This window comes from Xiphophorus couchianus, chromosome 20 (assembly GCF_001444195.1).
Source record: "Xiphophorus couchianus chromosome 20, X_couchianus-1.0, whole genome shotgun sequence".
Lineage (NCBI taxonomy): Eukaryota > Metazoa > Chordata > Actinopteri > Cyprinodontiformes > Poeciliidae > Xiphophorus > Xiphophorus couchianus.
Genome location: NC_040247.1, coordinates 6203350 through 6225693, shown reverse-complemented (window position 1 = coordinate 6225693; position 22344 = coordinate 6203350). Strand labels below are relative to the sequence as shown.

General features: G+C 37.7%; 2 protein-coding genes across 2 annotated transcripts; one reads left to right on the top strand and one right to left on the bottom strand.

Moving 5' to 3' along the window:
* The first annotated feature begins 657 nt into the window (after positions 1-657).
* rps10 (ribosomal protein S10) lies at positions 658-3851 on the top strand. Its single transcript, XM_028002635.1, has 6 exons — positions 658-793; positions 1143-1292; positions 2145-2319; positions 3146-3223; positions 3608-3663; positions 3768-3851. The coding sequence occupies exons 2-6, from the start codon at positions 1143-1145 to the stop codon at positions 3807-3809; spliced, it is 501 nt and encodes a 166-aa protein (XP_027858436.1). The 5' UTR covers positions 658-793; the 3' UTR covers positions 3810-3851.
* A 660-nt stretch (positions 3852-4511) lies between these two features.
* Positions 4512-16683, bottom strand: nudt3b (nudix (nucleoside diphosphate linked moiety X)-type motif 3b). The gene is made up of 5 exons (XM_028002634.1): positions 16306-16683; positions 10694-10804; positions 8227-8271; positions 8017-8101; positions 4512-7750 (listed from the first exon to the last, which is right to left on the bottom strand). Exons 1-5 carry the CDS (start codon positions 16402-16404, stop codon positions 7554-7556), a joined length of 537 nt encoding a protein of 178 aa, XP_027858435.1. The 5' UTR covers positions 16405-16683; the 3' UTR covers positions 4512-7553.
* Positions 16684-22344: the final 5661 nt, after the last annotated feature.

Here is a 22344-nt window from a genome sequence, read left to right as displayed (position 1 = left end):
CGGGAAGCTCTTTCAAAATAAAGGCTCCACAGGCGTACCATGTATTTATTTAGAGCAGATCTTTAATCATTTGTGCAACAATATTTCCACACATCACAATTTATACAGTTATAACTGACATAAATATGTCAAACATATATATTTTATATCATAAATATGTATATATAAGAAATATATATATATTGGATACAGAAATTACAAATGAACTTATCACCTGAAATTTAGATTATTGTTGTCTTATATTAAAATGTCTTTGATGATCTGAAACGTTACAAAAACTTTTACAGTGCGTATACGAGTGATTGTTTTTATGTATGCATAGTATATCAAACTAAACAGTAACGTTTTTTTATCTTGTAAAAATCAGTTTTAGAAAAATACTGTGCATTATTTTCTCTTTTGTCGATTGTGAAAAAATGTGAAACAATACTAAACGTGGTTCAAATTTAACATTTTATTGCTTATTTCAGTTGTAAAACAATTAAACTTGCAAGTAATCCGATTTGCTATTGATCATTTCGTTTAACAATAAGAAACAATTGGCATCTTAAACTGGAACACCACAAACTGGAAACAGTGCTAATTAAACTGTTCAAAAAATATTAAAGAGAAGATGTTCATATTTATGTACGTATAGTTTCCAATTGAAGGCACAGACTTTCACAATTTCTTGGTGGTACAGCACCACACCAGCAGGGGGCAGCATATTCCAGCAGGTTCGCGCTGGGAGGATATAGCTTCCTGATCAAGGACAGTCGTTCCTTCCGGCTCCGGTCCCTTCTCTAGTGGAAAGGTAAAGCTAGACATGGTGTCAAAATCTAAATAAATCTTTAACATCTCAGGTTCTAGAGGAAAATACTCTTTGGCGTGTGGTTTCTGTTATTGTTGTTATTAAAATAGCTGACATATTTTAGTCCTAAATATCCAATAATTGTAGATATTTAGTGTTGGAGTGAGGAAGTATTCCCGGCTTTGGTTATCACGGCCGGCTGCCATTTTTGCCGTAATACGCGGGCGTCTGTTTTAAACTGTAAAGTGTGTGAAAATGTCCTGCTATTGATGTGAATATATGAAGCAAACAATAGCTTATTGTGTTTTTTAAAACATAAGGAAAGTAAAACCTGCCTTCTCACTTTGCGCAGATGCTTATGCCCAAGAAGAACCGCATTGCTATCTACGAGCTCCTCTTTAAAGAGGGAGTCATGGTGGCCAAGAAAGACGTCCACCTGGCCAAGCATCCCGAGCTTGCTGACAAGAATGTCCCCAACCTTCATGTTATGAAGGCGATGCAGGTGAGACACTGCTGAACACAAGTTTGAACACTTCTCCGGAATACCTGGGTGCTGTTGGTGATGGCGATCCATCTTTAACTACCTCAGATCTCAAGGATGTTACTTAAAAATCAGTAATAAGTTTGTATACCAGGAGAATAACTGTTTTTGTAGAAATGGACATCTTGTCTCATGGAAGCTGGCATTTCCTGTGTAGTTCAGTGGTTCCAAAAATCTGGATTAAGAGCTAGAAGCAAGTACATGTCTTAGCTTATGAAATAATATCTAGAAACTATCAGAATAGTGTCCTTTTGTTATAATTTTTACAGCATATGAGGAAAAAGCTGCCATGCAATGTTTGAGTATAACTGTTGGTTATAAACAAAAACCACAGCTATTTTCAGATTTTTTTTTTGTTCCATATAAGTTTTCCTAAATCAAAATTCACAGTGAAATTACAGAATGCAAAATTTGTCAGCTGATATGACTTAAAAAGCGTTTACATGTAGTTTGTATAAAGGATTTCGAAATAAGTTTCAACAATTAAAACAACTTGTGCAGATGGAATGGAGTCAAGATCTGAAAGATTTATAGAAGTAAGAGAAATGAAATCAATGTGCTAAATGTGTTGTAAATGTTCACAGTGTTCTACATTATTACAAGCCTGAACGAGACTAAAATCAAGAGATTTGTAAGGCTGCTAGGTTCATATTAATTGGTCGGAGAAGTTAATTCTGGTCAGGACAAGTTTAGTCATCACCAGCTTTGGTGACAGTGAATCCTGAGATCAGATGTGAAACTTCTTTTTAGGATAAAAGTCTATTTAATCAAGTAGATTTGCTTTTAATTTTTTCACCTGTGTTTTTTTCTCAGTCACTGAAATCCTGTGGGTACGTCAAGGAGCAATTTGCCTGGCGCCATTTTTACTGGTATCTCACCAATGAGGGAATCCAGTACCTGAGAGACTTCCTCCACCTTCCCCCTGAGATCGTCCCCGCCACCCTGCGCCGCCAGACCCGGCCTGAGACCGCCAGGCCCAGGCCCAAGGGTGAGATATTAAAGCCACTGCTAAAGTGTAGGGTGGGAAACTGATGATTGAACTTTCACATGTTTTGGTGATATAAAAAAAAAAATTAGACAAATTGATACACCACTCATAATTAAATTTGAAAGTACTGGACTCAAGGAAGAATTGAGTGACATCAGACAGTTATTTTGTTTGGCTGTTAATGACCTAACTTTACTTTAAATTGTATTGGCGGTGCTTACCTGCAGAAATGCAATGTGCTTCATGCTTATTGAAATGTTTGAGATTGCTTAAGACACTGTAGTATAATGCAGGTGCTAAAAAGTTTTAATAAGGAATCAGTTGTAATACTTTTTGTGTGTCAAAGTTCAAATAATTAGATTTTGAGGTGATTTGGTGTAATTGGGAGCACTTAACTATTTTATAATTATGTTAAAACAGAAAACTGTCATAGTTTAACAAACAACTATTGAGCAGGGCCTTGCGTAGAAAGTAATCTTAGGCACTACATTTTAAATCCTGTTTGCTAATTGATACATTTTAAATCCAAAATTTGAGGAAATGGAAAATATTTTTTTTCCTCCACAACCATTTCCAACTCTGAACAACTGTGTTGTTGGGGTGGAACAAACAAACAGTCTTCACACAAAAGCCATTGATGTGATCTCATTACTTTTTTTTTTTTAGCTCTAAAACATCTGAGTAACATATTTAAAAATCTTCAGAAGTTAACTTTAAATACCAAAGGCCAAATTGTGTCCATGCTGACTTATTAGTGATTGGATTCAAGTCTTAATGTAGATTTGGATGTAAATATTTTTCTTCTGTGTTTTTTTTCTTTGTGCAGGTATGGAGGGAGAGAGACCCGCCCGCCTCAACCGTGGCGAGGCTGACAGAGACACGTACAGGCGATCTGCTGCACCCCGTATGTATACCACTGGCTAAACATTTTATCTGGGCATGATGTGTTTGGTGTTAAATTTAGTCTGTTTAGCCAGTTATTCCACATGGGATATTTGCAATTCAATCATTATCTTTAAAAAAATACAGAACTTTATTTTAAAATTAAAAAAAAAAAATCCAACTTTTATGTTTCAGCTCACTTTCAGTAACTGCATGGCTTGATTTCGGTTGTCTATTCAATATATTCAATGAAAGTAATTCTCTCTAAGATTAAGAAATAGTGTTGCAAGGCACATTTCTCCTGTTTGTCAAATGTGTGAAAAAGTAACAAAAGGACCAATTGAATGATGTTAGTTGTGGCAAGCTTTTGAATATATAGATTTAATCTTTACCTTTTTCTCCTCAGCTGGTGCTGACAAGAAGGCAGAGGCTGGCGCTGGAGCTGCTACAGAGTTCCAGTTTGTAAGTACTTTCAGGTTTTGTTGTTCAGGACTTTTAACAGTCTCTGCTGAAACATTGTGGCTTCAGTAAATTGATTCTGTTTTGACCAAACTTCTCTGTTACAGAGAGGTGGCTTTGGACGTGGCAGAGGACAGCAGCCTCAGTAAACTTTACTGTTTATTACAAATAAAGACTCAAAATCCAAATTATGTCTGTTTTCATTAGTACATTATGACCCAAGTAAAACTAATTTAGTTTCCTGACCTAATGTCTGGTGACATCACTCAAGCAGAATTGATAAATTAGCTGTAATAGATTTTCCTTGATTCACTTACATATGCATCCTAAGCCTCCAGATTGAATGGCACAATTCAGAGTTTACTGAATAGAATAACAGGCTTCAGTTAAAAAGTGCAGCTCTATCTCAAAATGATCACTTATCCAGAATACAGAAGGCCCAAAGGAGTAAATTCATTAAATTTATTATTCACCAAAAGTGCTTTTGAAGCCAATATTTTCCCTTTTCCACCAGAACCAGTCTGCCTTTTTAACTGTCAAAGTGCAGAGAAGTTTAACTTTAAATCAGAAGATGGATAAGTCTGTATGAGTTAAAGCCTTTAGAAATGTTTATATTTTAGCTGTGTGTTCAATTATGTGCTTGTTAGACAAATACCCAGAATGGTTCAATAGGGTTGGAAAGTTTTTCACCTCTTAATTTGATTTGCTGTTTTTCCTGTTTAAGTTGACCATTTTTAATTATTCTACATATACTAGTAGATTTTAATCTTTCAATGTGGGCTCTACAGTATTCTACTGTATGTTTAAACTGAAGTAGAAAGATTTCTTGAGACAAATGGAGACACTTCACAGAAATTGAAATACTGGTGTTTATTTGTTGGCACATTTATATTACAATCTTCAGTCTTGCTCTCGTTTTATTCCACAGTCCCAAATGACAAAAGAGGAAAACCATATTCCAGTGACACAAAATGTTTACAAGTATGTAACTTCCAGGCTGAACTCTGTAGCTGGAAGTGAACACATTTTTTGTTTTCCTGATTTAACTAGATAAGAACAATTTTGTGCAGTCATTCAGCTGATATAGGAAACTGAATGTTTACAAGCCTCAGCTGTTGAGATGTGCTTTTAATACTTCTGCCATAGCCACAAGATGGAGCTGTTTCACTGGCACAGCAAACAAGCTTCAAACTTCGAAGGGAGTGATGTCATTTCAAGATTTTGTTGTGTAACAAACATGCTCTTATTTTGCTTCAGCATAAAATAGAGCTCTTGAAAATGAAGTGGATATTTTATGCCATAATTGCCAATGTGGAATTTATCAGTTCTGTATTTAAAGACTTCATTACCTCTGATCAGAACAGTCTGAAATTTCCCAACAAAGGAACAGTAATTCTAATTATCCACAGCCAAAGTGCTTCTTCTAGTTTTAAGGTTGTTCTACCTATATACAAGGCATTAGCTCATCACAGACAGCTGCGTTAGGTGATGGTTAGAAACAAAGGTCATTAATAATTACATTGTTGGCTATTACTTATGGAAATCCTCCTCACATTCATTTTGACAGTACCCATCATTAAAACTGAACCAAATGAACAAATTCAATCTCAGCTAATTACTGACTTCTTTTAAGATAATAGCACATTTACATAAATGGTCAAATAGACAAATCTATTGCCTGGTACGGAATCATAAAGCAAGACTTTAGCAACCACACCCTGCCAATGCACAATAAAACCCGCTCAAAGTCTCAGGCAGGAGACAATCGACCCGGTTCACCAAGCAGGAACACATTTCTATCATCAGCGCTGAACATGCTGCTCTGCTGCTTTTTCTCTGACATTTTTCATGAAGCTCCAGTTCTCAATACAATTTTCTGTAAGGGGTTTCACATCAGAGCCGTTATTTCTTTACCATATTTATAGATAACATGGAAAGTAAACATGACTGAAATTAAACTACACAGAATTATCTCAAACGAGCTTAATGATGAGTTTACCACACATGTAAAAACACAAACATTGATCTGGCTTTAATTTGTAATTTATATGAATTTTTTTGCAATGACTGAAACCCTCTACAGAAAAATACATAGATTTCAGTCTTGGCAATCTTTTCACCATGTAGCAGTTTGAAAACTTCAATGGCAATTACTCTCTGTAACACTTGAACCAAAGAAATTCATGGGTAAACCCTAACAGCTAAGAATTGGAAGGGATTTACTATTTTTTAAATGATTTAAAAGGCTCATATCTCACAACCACATTCCTTGTTCTTTAGTCTCAGATGTACTGTTTGCCACCTCTACACAAAAAAATCTAAACAGCTCCAAAGCCAACAAAAGAAGTTTTCAGTTTTCCAGCCACAGCTGAAATGACACATAGCACTCACAGATGTGTAAAAGGTGTTTTGTCATTTGTACTCTTCACCTTTGATCTATACAGAAATAAACAATTTACAATAAAAACCTCTTGCATGCTATCTACAGCGCCTCCAGTTTCACAGTATTGAGCCTGCTGCCACACGACTCATTGAGGTCATGTGACACAGCTCGGCTAAAGAGTCGCCAGACGAGTTAGAGAAGAGAAACTAAAAGAGAATAAAAAAAGTATCCAAAAGCATTTTACAAGTAAAAACAAGTTCTCAAACTGTACAAGGCTTGTTTGTTCTTCACCTTTTCCAAAGACAACATTACAGATCCATTACTTTCAATGTCAATCAGGTGTTCTGAGTGTTTCTGGGGATGAAGTTTAAATGCTAACAAAAATAAGGGTTAAAAAAAACAACAGCAAAAGAAAAAAAGCCATGTACGTAATGAAAGTGACCACTAAAGTCATCTGTGCTATGGTACAAACGCAATGTAAACAATTGTTTTTCAACCAAACTGAATGTGAGGAGTAAGATATGGACATGGGTTATAATAACTTAAGTGATATGTGCTGAATTCTGAAAAAATTCTTTAAACCTACTTTCACCCTCTAAGTACGTGGAGGAAGACTTTGTCATCACAAGAGAATTTTAGAGTAGGAAAAAAAAGGGATTAAAATGAGGTAAAGACATCAAGGAGAAGAAGGGATCCTTTTTACATTATAAGTTGACATTCTTCCACTCTTTGTACGGTTTACTGTATACGCTCAGCTTGAGGGTGAAACCTGTAGTGCTTGGCTAGCTTCCCAAATAAAAGAGAAACACAGTTGACACTTGAAAGTCTATTGAAACTGAAGAACTACTCAGGGGCTGTGCTAAAAAGCTGAGCTTAAAATAAAAATATAAAATAAACACAGCTAGGAGAACATGGAGAAAAGCCAAAGACCTTGCCACAAATCTGTCGCACAGTCAGCATCGGGTCACTCAAGTGAGCGAGGCGACATTAATGGTGCTCATGCAAGACATTTCCCACAAATCTGTTTGTTTCAGATTCAGACACTATTTCCTATCCTTACAATGAGGGAGGGAGTACATTTATGGTCACATTCAGTCACAGAAAACAACCAAAATAATGGAGAAGACATTAAAAAGACCACCAAAAAGCCTTCAGCTTAAGCACTATGCATACACTTTTACATTACAACAGTAAAAAGTAGTTCTTGCATTCATTTAATACCACACTAAGGGTGCATCAGGACAGGGAATGAGGGGATACTTCATGCATTTTCTGTAAAAAGGGAAAAAAATAGGGGTCAAAAATTACATTTACAAAGTGTTTCAGTCTATTCACCCAACACTTGTCATCAAGTCTGTGCCACAATTCTGGCACAAAGGAGTTGGCAAGGCAAACCATGTTACTGGAAAAAAAAAAAAAAACAGAAGAGAGGAGAAGAGAAAGAAGTGACACAAGTAAGAGCGCAAGTGGTGGAAAAAGCTCCAGGGGGAAATCAGAGTTGTGGTTCTAGTTATCTGATACCCGAACCAGAGCTCTGATTGATGCTGTAGGTTGGTGAGAGATCCTCGCCTATCGTGGTCACCAGTGGCGTTCCATTACTGGTCAGGCAACTCTCCTGGAGAGCCTCGAAGTAGGTGGCCTGCACGGGCTTGTGACACTGCAACACTCGTATGGCATCGTCTATTTTAAACCATTCCCTTTTCCTCCCTGTAGGCAGAAATAAAAAGAAACATGAGTGGTAGATACAGTTCGTCCAGAAAGAACAACTGATACAGAAAACAAAATAAAAAATAAATTGGACAAATGATCGGGACTACAGAGAGTTTGTGTAAAAACAAAAAGTCACAAGGGCTGATCCTAGAAATGCAATATGACCGAGCCTGAGTTCTAAAAGAAAACAACAACAACAAAGCCACAGAGAAGCGTGTGACTGCGTGTGATTCTTGTTTTGCAAACTGAACAAAGTGCTTTACCAATGTTGACCGAGTCTTCCCAGTCCTCCAGTACTTCTGTTACAATTAGAACATACACGTAGGTTCTGTGTTTCCTCTCCTTGTTCTGAGGGAGAAAATTACAAATTTGGATCTTTACGTTGCAGTCACACACAAGCCAGTTGGTTGAGATTAAAAATGTGGGGGGGAAAAAACACACACACAATCCACAGGAAGCAGAAGGAAACTTGCCTCAAATATTCCAACTAAGCGACCTAAGGTTCCCGTCACACCGGCCTGCAAGATGAAGGGAAAGGTTAGAAAATAATACCATGGTAATTAAACCACAAAAGAGGACAAAGGGTTGTTCTGATAAAATGAATACAATAAAAAAACTAGACAATTCAAATTAATGCAGCCAGATAAACCAAAAGTTAATATTGCATCTAAACTTCGGTGTGTTTTGTTGAGCTGGATTTAGAGTGCTGATGTAATTTGTATGGTAATTTTGAAACTAGTTTGTGTTGCAGTGGATTATGTTACATAAGACCACATTTTCACACCGCAGATTCACTCCTTTGTGTGTGTGTGTGTTCAGTCCTCCAAATAACAAATGCAGAATAAAAGCCATGTTCAGATTATTTATGATCACACTTTTCTGCAATGACTCAACGAAGCAAACATCAGGTCAGAATGTCAAAATAGGAAATCAGCTGAAAGTTGGATGTCAAACTTAAAATAATTGTTTTGCACAAACTTCTGTAAAAATTTATGAGATGGAAATCACAACCTTTTGCGGAACGGGTTGGCAGGTAGTATTCTATCTTATTTGAAAGGTGGAATGACATGATCTTTTAGTTTAACAAATCACATAATACTGAATGACCTAACAGACCTAACACCTAACAAATCAATTTAATTATTTGTTTAAAGAGCAGCAAGAACATAAAACAAGCCTGTTCAGTTGATGTGGTTATGTAAGCAGCTCCTCTGACAAAAATCTTTCTAAAGTAATACAAGATTGTATAAAAAGGTCGGAAAATAAACATAATAAATTCTTTGTTCTTAGATATTTCTATTCCCCTCTCAATATTACAACTAAGCAAACCTCTTTTCACCAGATACAGAAACTTAAACATAATATTCAGGCTTTCTATAAAATAAAAAATACGTCCAACATTTTAACTCCCAGGTGAATAGTTAGAGAGATTCAAATTCAGAGCTGGGCCGCTTGCTGACATCTTTGAGGCTTCTTCAGCTTCCAGTTTCATTCTATAAATAAACGTTGGACTGCACATACTGCGCCACGGCCTCTGTGTTACACTCTTCAAGTCTTCAACTGATGGAAGGTTTTGATGGAAAAGAACAGACCCATCAAAAGAAACTCATAAACCATGCCAGGGATTAAGTAATAGGCCAAAAGTCAGCCTGTGTGTTCTTTTTATGAAGTGGAAAATGTCTCCTAGCTCAGGCATTTGTGTAACTGAAAACTACAGGACATCATCTTGGAAGATGATGGACAGCACTGAGGCTGCATTATGGTTATGCAATGTATCCTAATGGTGCAGGATTGGGGCGTATCACTGACAACAGAATAAGGTCAGGCCAGGAGCAGGTAAATAGACAAGTGAAGCTGGAGTAACATCTGGACTGCAATTGGGTCCTGAATAGTATCTGGCAACATTCCAGGTCAGAAAGTACAAGCAATCGCTCACTGGGTAATCACAATAAGATCACAAGGATTAGAATTACACCAGCATCCAAAATAAGGCAAAAAAATAGAGTATATACATATATATTTCTGGGTGATTGCTTTAAGTGCTCAAATAACCCTTAGTAGTGGCTAGACACTTTGAGTCAATGAAAATGTGCTGGCAACAAGCAGTGTCCGGCAGCCACTATGAGAGCCAGTATAAGAGATTATATCAGCATCCATCAGTGTGATGGATCAAACACAAAGAGCAGGCTTTACCTGTCAGGGGCCCGGCATGAGCTAAGTGCTTAGAGAACTTCTACATCTTCAGTATCAGTACTTGTATTCTAATATTGTATTCTAATTAAAATGTCCAGGAAAATGAATGGTACCCACACACACACAAGGGATAAGTGTATAAATTGTATTAGCAGAATTTTAGTTAAGTCATTTCCTCCAAAGAATTATAACAACTGCAACATTTTGCTATTTAAGATGCAGAATTAAAAGCTTCTCAAAAACTTTAATCAAATTTTCTTCATTTTTTTTCTGTTTTTGGGACGGTACAGTGCTAGTGCAGCTAGCATTTAATCACAGTGTGACCCTTATGACACCACAACACTGCCTTGAAACATGATGCTATGATACTGCTTATATGTTGCCAGGCTCCCAGTCTCTCTGGTTGTGCAAACAGGATGACTGCATTAACAAAAAAGATTCTGAGAGCAAGGCCGTATTCCTAGTGTTAAATACAGGCATGATTGTAATACAACACTCCTCTGAGCCTACACTCGACTCAGTGACTAATTTGTCACACCAAGAATGGAAAGCTGTTCTCAGAATAACATTTTGGTCTTTAGTTAACGTGAAGAAAGACAGGTTTTGTATTTGTTCATCAGAAAATTTAAGAAAAGACTTGTAACAAATATTCTATATTTGGGTGACTTATAACACCTGTTAGAATACAAATATGAAAAGGTGAAGACTAAGGTTATTAAATGAGATAAAAAGAAAATCTGAACTGACCTCTTCACACACTTCTCGAGCTGCAGCAACGTTAGGCTCTTCTTCAGGCTCCATTCCCCCTCCAGGAACAATCCACTTATCAGGATATCGACTGCTGCTCACTAACAGCACCTGGAATGAATCCCACACAATTTCTTTTTTGTGTTATTTTTTTTTTAACTTATCTTTGCAGTACAGATGATAAAGAACTTCTTAAAAACCCTCCAATCAAGATGCTAAATGTAATCCTCCTATTATTTAGGTGACTGTGTGCCAGGTGCCAAAGAGGATCAGTATGCAGAGGAAATGCAAGGAGCAAAATTAACTCTCTATATCTATTTTTTTATTATTATTATATTCCTTTATTTAATCAGGTAAACCCCGTTGAGATCTAGATCTCATTTTCAAGAGGGACCTGAAACAAACTTCACTCCCCGTCGGGGAATCAAACCCCGGTCTCCCGCGTGACAGGCGGGGATACTCGCCACTATACTAACGAGGAGTTATGAGTTATTAGTTAGGAGTTATTTAGTAAGATATGACAAAAGGCGAGGATTGGCTGCGAGCCAATCAAGTAAACTACTGTTCCTGGGAAAAGTTTGTGTGTGTGTGATAATGATGCATTTCCTGAAATCAATGAGGCATATGTTGTTCACAGTCTGGCCCTTCCTTTGACCAGAATGAGGAACTGATTTAGTCTTATTTTGTCTGCTCTCCTGGTAATGTTTTTCTTACAAAGACACCTCTGTGCTTGCGTGTCGAAGGGATACGAGTTTCTTAAATAGTTTAAAAATCAGGGTAGTCATTGTTAACTTTCAACAGAATAAAATAATGCAAAACTTGTGGATTTATGCCTTCTCATTGTCCAATGCTTTAAACTCAATATCCCATAGTTTATCTCATAAAAGCACATCAACATGTGAAACAAATTGACCAACACAACAAGGTGATCTTATAGCTTAAACTATTCCAACAACATACCATGGGTGGGAAAAACCACCCAAACTGTTTTTGCCATCACAATTATATACATAACATGGCTTTTTAAATTACATCAGTATTTTAGTCAGTCAATGAAATATACATATTTTTATCATCATGAGGCTCACAGTAATAAAGCAAATACTCCTTTGATGAGACTGTGGCTGCTGGCTGACAGCTGGCTCCCCGGAGCAGCAGCACACCTAACTAGAAAATTCCTCAAGAAATTTAACCGGGGCCTGCCAAAGTGTGCCCGTCGGTTTGCCCAGAGTCCTGATGCTAAAAATTAGCATCAATGCTAAAGAAAGCTGCAATGTAATCAATAGCATGTGAAGAATCACAAGAATGTTGACTGACATGGACTTGAGCCATTCAGTATGATAAAGTAAGTGTATCAGCTAAAATTAGTGAAAATGCTAATGTTAGCGTGAATGCTGGCAGTAACATGTGGGGCATCACTAGGATGTTGTCTATAATTTATTTACTCCATTCAGTATACTAGACATGGCTAATAAGTCAGAAAAATAGTTAATAGCTTATTTAAGCTTAATGGCTAATGCTAATGAACTGCCTTGCAGCTGTGCAAGGCAGTTCCCTAACCTGAGAGAAAAAGATAATGCAGGCTATTATTATTGTGATTGGGTTAAATCAGTTATATAATGCTCAAAACACAAGTAGTTCTAAAGGTCAGCTCAGTCGTCCTCTGTTTCAACTAAGTGTTACACCATAGTTAGAACTACAGTGATGGCGTATTTGTAGTCCTAAGCAGCTCTCCCTGCTCTGTGTTCCGTTGCTATGGTAATTAATAGTCTCTGCCAACTGTCAGCTGTGAGTGAGACACACAGGGGGAGACAATGGACCTTACCAAGCTCCACCCACATGACCGCAAGTCTCACAAATAAAGCCTCGCAGTGCGTTGTTTCTATGTAAACATGACTCGATTAGTGCATCATTTCTACCGGATTTTCACAATATATCAGCTACTACAATGGACAGAAGAACTAACAAGTTCATGTCATCTTTTTTGGATGAGATCAAGGTGTTTGCGATGCCTCCAACATTGTGCACGTCACAGCAAAATGCTTTCGCTCGATGAGGAAAACGGCAGATCCACACACCCTCTACATCAGGGGTACCCAACATTTTGAGACCAAGATCTACTTTTTCTCTCACCAGCCGGCTGAGATCTGCCTCATGACACGAAGACATAAAAATTGTTAATTAAACTCTATTGACTTATTTTGTATGCGAATATACATCAGTTATAGCAGAAATATTAAAGTGATAGAAAACCTAATACAGTTTCCCCCTCAGTGAGACTCTGTCACTGGGAGGAGGTTACTGGTTTCTCAGTCACAAGCTGGTTACAAACCTGAGGCCAGCAGGTGTCAGTCAGTTATGGTAGGTCTGAAATTTGGTTTGATGACCTCAATATGAGAAGCTACAGACTGATAGGAGGAACCAAAGAGCTCTGTAAAGGTAAAGGCAAATCTTCTGAAGTTGGGATATAATTAACTTAATTTCACATAACTATTGTGGTAGAAGCCATTTGTTTGTTAAAATTTTCTGACATATATTTGTTCTATTTGATGTTTGTTGTGAATGACGTATACTCACAAAGGAACAAGGTAATTAGTCCAACGTCTAGAAACTACAGCGGCTGTAATGCGCCACAGCACAGGTAAACAAAGGTAAAATAACCCGAACGGGTGATCAGCTCAAAACCACTCGTACCTTTTTACTCTCTCTCTCTGTTTAAGCACACCTGTTACCGTGGCAACCGCCTGCGCCCCGCAAGACGAGCAATGATTACGTTAAAAACATAACATTCAGTCCGTTACGATATCAAGTTTCCAGGCTTGATATTTATTTCTCGATTATTAATCAGCGCTTCCCTGAACACAGCGATGGTTGATTGACTAGCTGTACTTGGTGCTAGAGTGGCTAACAGGAGTAACAGTTTAGTCCAAAGCCTTTTCTGCTAAAATAAAATCTTTAGTGTATGTCAGATACAGTACACATTGCATATTGATCTGTTTAGCTAACGTAAGACTGTGTAGCAGACAGGCTTCAAGGTGTAGTAGTTGTATCAGTACTGCTGTTCTTAGCTAACGGGAAGCGTGTGTTTGTGAGACGGCCGCGCACGTGACCACGTAGAATGGGCATCAGCCAGTGAAAAGCGGCCACTGTGGTAAGGTCCATTCTCTGTTTGAGCCAACCAGTTTGACTAAAAAAAAGCAATCCGAACAACTCCTTCCCGTTTGGGAACCATAATACATATTCGAAAACCGTTTGAAGCGTATGAGAGGGCTATTTGTTGTCTTCGATAGTCTCGCGATTCATATCTCTACCTCACTCACAGTATTAACAGCGATGAGAGAAAGAAGGTGTGCGCCAAGGTCTGAAATTTTTGAGAAATATATGGAAATACATGGGTGAGAGCTTGAGCGAGCGTGAGCAAATACTGTCGCATCACTTTGCTCTGAAGCACCTTGACAGAAAACCGTAAGCCCTAGATAAATTTCGAAAACATTTTATTGGAGCAGGCACCCGTATCAATGTCATGACCGAGTTTGATACCAATTGGGCGATAATTGTGGGCGTGAGGGCGAGTTAAAAAATGATTTGGGGTCAAAATGGAATACCGTCTCTCACTCTAGCGGAGCGGCAGTTGGTGTCAGTTACACTCTAATTTTTCAAAAAAAATCAAAAACTTTGGGTCGCTTAGTACGGAGCCCTCTAGGGGACATGGGGAAAAATTTTTCTTTTGCAATACTCGCAATACTTTTGTGTTACCTCGCAAAACTTTTGCGTTCCCTCGCAATACTATACTGGTCAGTCATGCAGCATAACTGAATACTGTAAGCCTTTCTTACGGTGGGTGCCGTACTTTCTGCTTTAATATAAGGTTATGTAAGGTTTTTCCATCAATGTTAGTATCTTTTTGTGAAATATCTGAAGTTTTATATCTTTCTTTAGGATAGAAAGGCACCACAAACCTATGATATAAACAGAAACTTTCCGTAAGTAGGAAAGAAATAAAAATACATCCTAATTTGGACTATTTCTGAGTTATTATCACGGGTAATAAGTCATCTGACAGTTTGATTGTGTCTCTGTTGTGTTCGTAGTCTGAATGGTTTAAAGGGCCGTTTTCATGTTCAGTTCCATCTCAACCTTAATAGACATAAACATGCAGTGAATAAATCGACTTTCAATCAGTATTTTGCACCAAAGACTTAATAATAATCAACACGATTTATTATTAAAAACACGACAAACTAATGATGGTAAAGGGCTGCACTAGGGTAACTCGGGGAATCTCATCTGTCCGTGTATCAATCAACTCCAAACCACTTCTTTGTTCTGTCACAATTATAGATTTATTCCATTTTGATGATCATGCTCCAAACTTTGCAAAGACTGACCACGCCGCTCACCGCTTCCTCATACACACAAAGCCGGTATCATTTCCTTTCATACTCCCACATCAACACACCCACCACCTAAGTGTCAAAGTTGCGTGCTCCTGTCATATCAATAATTACTTATTTCATTCATATGGCTCTTACAGAGCCTCAGTGAAAACATGCATAACTGACCAGTACAGTATTGTGAGGGAACGCAAAAGGTTTTGCGAGGGAACGCAAAAGAAAAAAATTTCCCCATGCCCCCTAGAGGGCTTCGTACTAAGTGACCCAAAGTTTTTGATTTTTCGAAAAATTAGAGTGTAACTGACACCAACTGCGGAGACGGAGTGCCATTTTGACCCCAAATCATTTTTTAACTCGCCCTCACGCCCACAAATATCGCCCGATTGGTATCAAACTTGGTCATGACATTGATATGGGTGCCTGCTCCTGTAAAATGGGAACGCAAAAGGTTTTGCGAGGGAACGCAAAAGAAAAAAAAATCCCATGTCCCCTAGAGGGCTCCGTAGCTTAGAGACAAGTTGTGGACAAACCATAATGTTATCGACGTGCCGTCTTCACTTTAGAAGAGATCACGGACGTATCTACAAAATGAAATTTGAATGGCATTTCTACGTGAATTAATGACGACACAGATAATCTTCAAAAATAGGGTATTTTTAGGATTTTTCTTTCTTCGCTCCATTGACTTACAATTGGGGTTTTGGGGGGGGAGAGTCGTTTTTCACGTCGCCATGGTAACTCCGAATCCCACTACAAGTAATAGCTCCCTTCCCGGCAACGAACCGCACGTTTTGATACCACTTTTGTGGGGGTGCACGCAGCGGTACGAGCCGCATTAACTGTGACGGAAGAAAAATAAATAAAGATATAGACATTCTATTAGGTGTAGAACAATAGGTGCTCTCCCTATGCATTGCTATGGGCAGGCCCCAATTAGCATGCTAGAACTAGCATTAGCACTAAGCTAACTCCATGCAACGGGTTTCCATTTCTAAAGCTAAAGAGGCTTATATAACACTAGCATAAGTACGGGCTAGAAACTAACTTTTAACATACATATAGACAGGGTAAAAAGAGAATTTGGAATTAAGCTCAGTGGTCACTAAAATTGTGACCATGTTAATAAATGTATCGATTTACAGATACGCAAGATACTGAAGACACCCCCTGCTGCTAATGTTAGCATGGCCTATCAAGCAGCAACATCCTCGAGCTCACCTCCTCCTCCGACTCACTCCTGAAGCACAGACAGGCTGCCCGCTTCTTGTAGCCATCCCCGTCGTACGTCCGGGTTTGGTTGGACTTGAGTTTTATCATTTCGGGAGCACAAAAGTATAAAAGTACAGCTTTGTTTACCACGTATGAAGATGACGGTTATCGACGCAAAGTCCTCCTCCGGGGAACCTCGGCGTTTTACTTAAAAGAAATAACTTCTTCTACGCCCACAACGTAATGTAACATTTAGCAGCTCTGCGGGCGTAAGGATATTGCCTAACGAGAGTTGAAGAATTTGAGTAGCAGTGACTGAAGCGGGGGAAATGCAACACCACGCTGTCTCTGACTGGAGTGAGCCGGTGAGAAAAACTAGCAGTTTGTCCTCAAACTAACTCGACTAGACCACTTGTGTGAGCATCGTTTACGTTTCCCTCTCATGTTATTTTATTAAAAACATTTTAAAACAGAGTGTTGTTAAAGTAAAACTCTGTCAAAAATTACATAATGGAATGATATGCGAAACTAACGGCTTCAGCACTGTAGGTAACGGACAGCGTCAGAAGATTATTAAATCTGATATTGCACCTATTTTACATGTACAAAATTCTACATCTATATAGAATTACAACTTAAGGACAAGTTTAAATAACTCAGTTATTTATAAAACACAAATTTGGAATATATGTTACGACATTATACATATAAATCAGCACTTCGTGTTTATTCCTCTCTAAATTATTTCCAGTCCAATGATAGATAGACAGATAGACAGATAGACAGACAGACAGACAGACAGATAGATACCAGAAGTTTACATACACTTAATAAAAATACACATACACTTTTTTTTTAGTGTCTAGAGATATTTAGACCAAACTTATCTTGTTTAGGTCAGTTACAATTACCAAAATTATTTTTACTTTATAAATGGCATAATAATGGGAAAATAAATGTAATTTATTGATTAAAGTCTTCTAAATCATAAGTTTACATACATTTTCTCAGCATTTAGTAGTATTCCCTTTTAACTGTATAATGTGGGTCAACATTTTCATTTCCCTACACAATAACCTTCTTCCAATAGTTTGCTGGAAATTCTGGCCCAAGTCAGGTTTATTGGCTGTTTTGGTCACATATGCCTTTTCAGATCTGCCCACTAATTTAAGATCAAGGCTTTGTGATGGTCATGCCAAAACATTGACTTTGGTGTCCTAAAGTCTTTTTATAATCACTTAGTTGCACCATAGATTCGCTCTATAAAGCAAATCGATATAATAGATTTTCTGTTACTTCTCTTTATGTGCATGCTTAGAAACGGATTGGACAAATAAAAGGAAGGAAACGCTTACCTGCGATCTTCTTCCTAGCAGTCATGACAGTACTCTTTCCAGAGTTGAACCTGAGGTTTTTCTGCACTTCATAGAACACACTCTAAGCAACTGTTGCAGATCTGCACTGTAAGGTTACAAGAGTACTAAGTCTTCAGCATGCATGAGAGGAACGATTGCATAGTCTCCCACTTTGCAAGCAGTCCAACAATCTCTTAGTTTAACAGTCTGATAATCCATGTAGAAATTAAATAAATTAAGTGTAGGCATACCTCCCTGCTGAATTTGATTAGTGATAAAAAAAAAAATAAAATTGCCATGATTGACTCAATTGAAGGCTTACTTTACATCTAGAAGGCTCGTTAACTTGTTATGCTGTCTGTGGTAACTTACAACTTCCTCCAGTGCAGGGGTCTCAAACTCCAGTCCTCGAGGGCCGCAGTCCTGCAGTTTTTAGATGTGCCACAGGTACAAAACACTGGAATGAAATGGCTTGATTACCTCCTCCTTGTGTAGATCAGTTCTCCCAGCCTTGCTAATGACTTAATTATTCTATTCAGGTGTGGTGCAGCAGAGGCACATCTAAAAGTTGCAGGACTGCGGCCCTCGAGGACTGGAGTTTGAGACCCCTGCTCCAGTGTGTGAATGCACAGATCTGTGCTCTCTTTAAACCCAAATATGCAATCCTGAACAAGATAACTTGTTTAAAGACTTTAGATGGTATATTTGCCAGAGCTTTAACAATTCACTGTCTGCTTTAAAGACTAGGCTTAAGATGTTCCTTTTTGATAAAGATTATAATTAGAGTGAGTTTATCGTGAGCTATCTCTATATTTATGCTACTATTGGCTTGGGCTCCTGGAGGAAAAACTGACCACTTCTCTGGCAATTCTGCAACATTCACGTCTTTCTCTTCAGTTTTCAATATTTACTGTTATTTCAACTTTTAACTATGTTTTCTCTCAGTTTGTTTACTCGTTATAGAAGTTGTAAAAGAAACTTTGGTTTCTTTTTTTCTGTTTCTACTCAAACCCCAGTCGATACTGGCAAATGATCATTCACACTGAGCCGTGTTCTACTCGAGTTTTCTTCCTGTAAAAAGGGAGGTTATCTTTCCATCAGGGTTTGATTCAAAGGCAATGACACAATGCAAACAATTGTTCACTGTCACTAGATGGTCATCCAGTAGGAATGAATGCTGCAAGTCAATGACTCAATTCAATGTATAGGTTTTATTAGATAAAAATGTTTAAATCAATTTAAATAACAAACTGAACTTGTCTTCATTGTTTAATAACAAGAATAATTGGAATGTATGTTTCATTGAATTAAATGGACCTTTTTTTTGCAATGTGCATTGAGATGACATGTTGTGAATTGGCACTATGTAAATAAACATAATTCAATTATGGCTTTCTGAACTATTAATTTTACCACTTCTATCTTTAATAACAAGGATCAAGACGAAAGACAGCATATTACAAGGTGTAAGGCAGAGTGTCAATCAGAAATCCAGAAAAGAACAAAAGTAGCAGTACAGAAGTCTAGTCTGGGCCACCAGAATTACCGGTATTTAAAATCAATCTCTCAGTAGCAGTGGACACTTCACTAGGAGTGCTAGACATATCTTCAAAAATAGTTCCTTCACATTCATCATTCTTTACACGGTTATGATGATCAAAAATAATGTTTTTTCCGTAGTTCAACAATGTTCTTAAATGTGTTAGCTGTTTGGTTTATTTGTAATTTTTTCTTTTTATATTACCTTTGTTTTTAGTTTCTCATTCTCTCTTACTAAACCATATTGCCTTGGTTGCAGAAGCAATTTCCTGCCAGGGATCAATACTGTTTTATCTAATCTAATTAATTATATTCTATTCAAGTTTCTCCCCACAGGTGCTGACATTTGAAGCTGCTCCTTACTGCCTCACATTTTTTTAAATGGCTCCCTGTTAAAAGAAATCTACTTTAAAAAAACAAACACTGAATCTAACCACAAAATAGTTGTGTTAAAACTCTGATTCCTGTCACAAATACAAAGAATGGACCTTACCACGGGGGCCGCTTTTCATTGGCTGATGCCCATTCTACATGGTAGCGCGGCTACCACGTGCGTAGCCGTCTCACAAACACACGCTTCCTGTTAGCTAAGTACAGCATAATTGCAGAACTGATACAACTTCTACACCTTGAAGCCTGTCTGCTACACAGTCTTACGTTAGCTAAACAGATCAATATGCAATGTGTACTGTATCTGACATACACTAAAGATTTTATTTTAGCAGAAAAGGCTTTGAACAGGCCTAGGCACACCCAAACATTTGCCAACAAACCACAGGAATAACCCACTGATTTCAAAAGTAACTTACAAAATGATGAATGCCCGACTTACCCAGTCTTGCAAAAACAATAGGCATCAGTGATCTTGTCCACAGCTATATTAATGTAGAGGGTGTGTGGATCTGCCGTTTTCCTCATCGAGCGAAAGCATTTTGCTGTGACGTGCACAATGTTGGAGGCATTGCAAACACCTTGATCTCATCCAAAAAAGATGTCATGAACTTCTTAGTTTCTCTGTCCATTGTAGTAGCTGATATATTGTGAAAATTCGGTAGAAATCATGCACTAATCGAGTCAGAAATACACTGCAGAGAATCAGTCGAAGTGGAAGACACCATGTTTACATAGAAACAACTCGCTGCGAGGCTTTATTTGTGAGACTTGCGGTCACTAGGTCGGCTGTGGGCGGAGCTTGGTAAGGTCCATGCTTGAGGAGCTCAACCCTTTCAAAGATTAACTGTCTTATATTACTGTCACAACATGGTAACAGTTTTAACAAATATGTAGAAAAAACAATTCTGTAAAAGTTGCATACTCCAACTTCATTTCCATTAACCAGTAAGCAACTTACTGAAAACCTACGGACAGTACTGTATATTAATGTACAGTTGTATAATTGAATGTTGCAGAATTGCCAGAGAAGTGGTCAGTTTTTCCTCCAGATGTTGATAAAGAAAAGCAAGTACAGAAATTATCTTTTGAAGACTTATACAATATTCAGTAAATTATTTAACTTGATGTGAATTTACAAAACAGCAGTTGAGTGTGAGAAGACCAGTCCAACAAACTGAGTTGTGGGAAGGCATCAATAATTATATAAAAATGAATGTTTGTATATAACATGTTGAAAAGGTAAACTTAAAAGATCTTAGGATTAGCAACAGTTTCACATTGAGACAAATTAACTTATTTTTCTCTCTCCTTTCTCTCTTTCTTTCTCTCTGTCTTTCAGACAAACAAGAGCATGCCTTACAATTAAACATAACAGTGCAGGGTCACACTAAAGGCTGCACTTTTGCTCTCTGCTGTTTCCACGGCAACCTGTTCTCTTTGCAAATCTCTGGTGTAATGCAAGGGTAGAGATTACAGTCCCTTTCCTGTCCAATAGATGGCGCCCTCAGCTATAAGTGAATACACCTCAGTAGGTTTTTATACATATGACTGCATCATGAAGTATCTTGTCTTCAGAGTCTCAATCTTTTTTATTTTTACATTCAGGTTCTTAAACACACACATGTCTTAGGTATATATATATATATGTATATGTATATATATGTATATAATATATATAATATTATTTTATTATATATAATTTTAAATACTTGTTTTAGTTAGCTGTGAGCAGAAAATTATTGTATGGAATTTGTCTCATGTCCTACAGACATGATTTACATATTGTTCCTCTGCTGTAGATATTATATTAGGTTCTGATGCTTCTTTCCTCCAGAGTCTTTATTTTTATTTGACACACACTGCACAATATGCACTCATGGCCAGTACTGGGACCAATCAGACAATGAGTGAAAAAGCAGTCAAAGTCTTAAAAAAAATTATTAAGGACCCTAAGGGAGTCTTAAGCACTGTTTATTTCAAGTCTGGTTCCTTGAACAAAAAGTGGTTTAAAATCTTTGCTCAGTGTTGTCAGAGATACTGTCAGCCAGACATTCTGAGCTGGGAGAAAATGCAGTGTTTACAGACTTGACAGAATCCCAGGGGGAAAAAAGCTCTTATTCTTAGAAACTATCTGAGGACATGATTTCGATTTCTGTGAAGTTGCTTTAACTTGAACTAAATTGGCATTGATGCCAGTAAGACACACGATCAGATAAAACAGCACTGGCAAACAAACCAGATTTGTTTGCCAAGCAAGCAGAGATTTGGAGAAAGACTGGGAAGTCTATAAGTGTAATCATTTAGATAGATTTTCCACTTAATGCATTGTTTCCCACCAAAGACTGAACCTTTAAGTGACTGTTTTTGAACTGGGAAAGGTAAAAATTCAAAGCTTGTCTAAAGAAATGTCCAGGTAAGTTACGTGTTGTTAGATTCACAGGATGGAGCAAAATAAAACTTCATCAATGTTTCCAGATAATGTACTACACAGTAAAAAAACATGACACCCATAGACTGGGTTTCTCCTCAAGAGAACAAGTGAACAAGAGGTCTGTTTTAGATTTAGTTGATGCAGTCCCAACTGGACTCCTCCGATTGGGAAGGTCAACCTTGCGATCTGGTCCTTAGAGAAGATGATGCCAGTCCATCCTGAACTGTCCATCTGAAACCTTGGCTGAGCCAGAACAAACAAAAGTATGGGGGGAAAAACAGTAAGCTGTTTATCAATTTCATTAAAAAAGTAATTAGAGAATCTAACTAT

Bases quoted from the DNA above. Each gene is read 5' to 3' on its own strand.
- rps10 (XM_028002635.1), top strand. From the start codon at position 1,143: ATGCTTATGCCCAAGAAGAACCGCATTGCTATCTACGAGCTCCTCTTT. The intron at 3,224-3,607 runs GTATGTATACCA...TTTTCTCCTCAG, and splicing joins CAGGCGATCTGCTGCACCCC to CTGGTGCTGACAAGAAGGCA. The intron at 3,664-3,767 runs GTAAGTACTTTC...TCTCTGTTACAG, and splicing joins CTGCTACAGAGTTCCAGTTT to AGAGGTGGCTTTGGACGTGG.
- nudt3b (XM_028002634.1), bottom strand. From the start codon at position 16,404: ATGATAAAACTCAAGTCCAACCAAACCCGGACGTACGACGGGGATGGC. The intron at 10,805-16,305 runs GTGAGCTCGAGG...GATTCATTCCAG, and splicing joins GGAGTGAGTCGGAGGAGGAG to GTGCTGTTAGTGAGCAGCAG. The intron at 8,272-10,693 runs GTCAGTTCAGAT...TTCATCTTGCAG, and splicing joins CTCGAGAAGTGTGTGAAGAG to GCCGGTGTGACGGGAACCTT.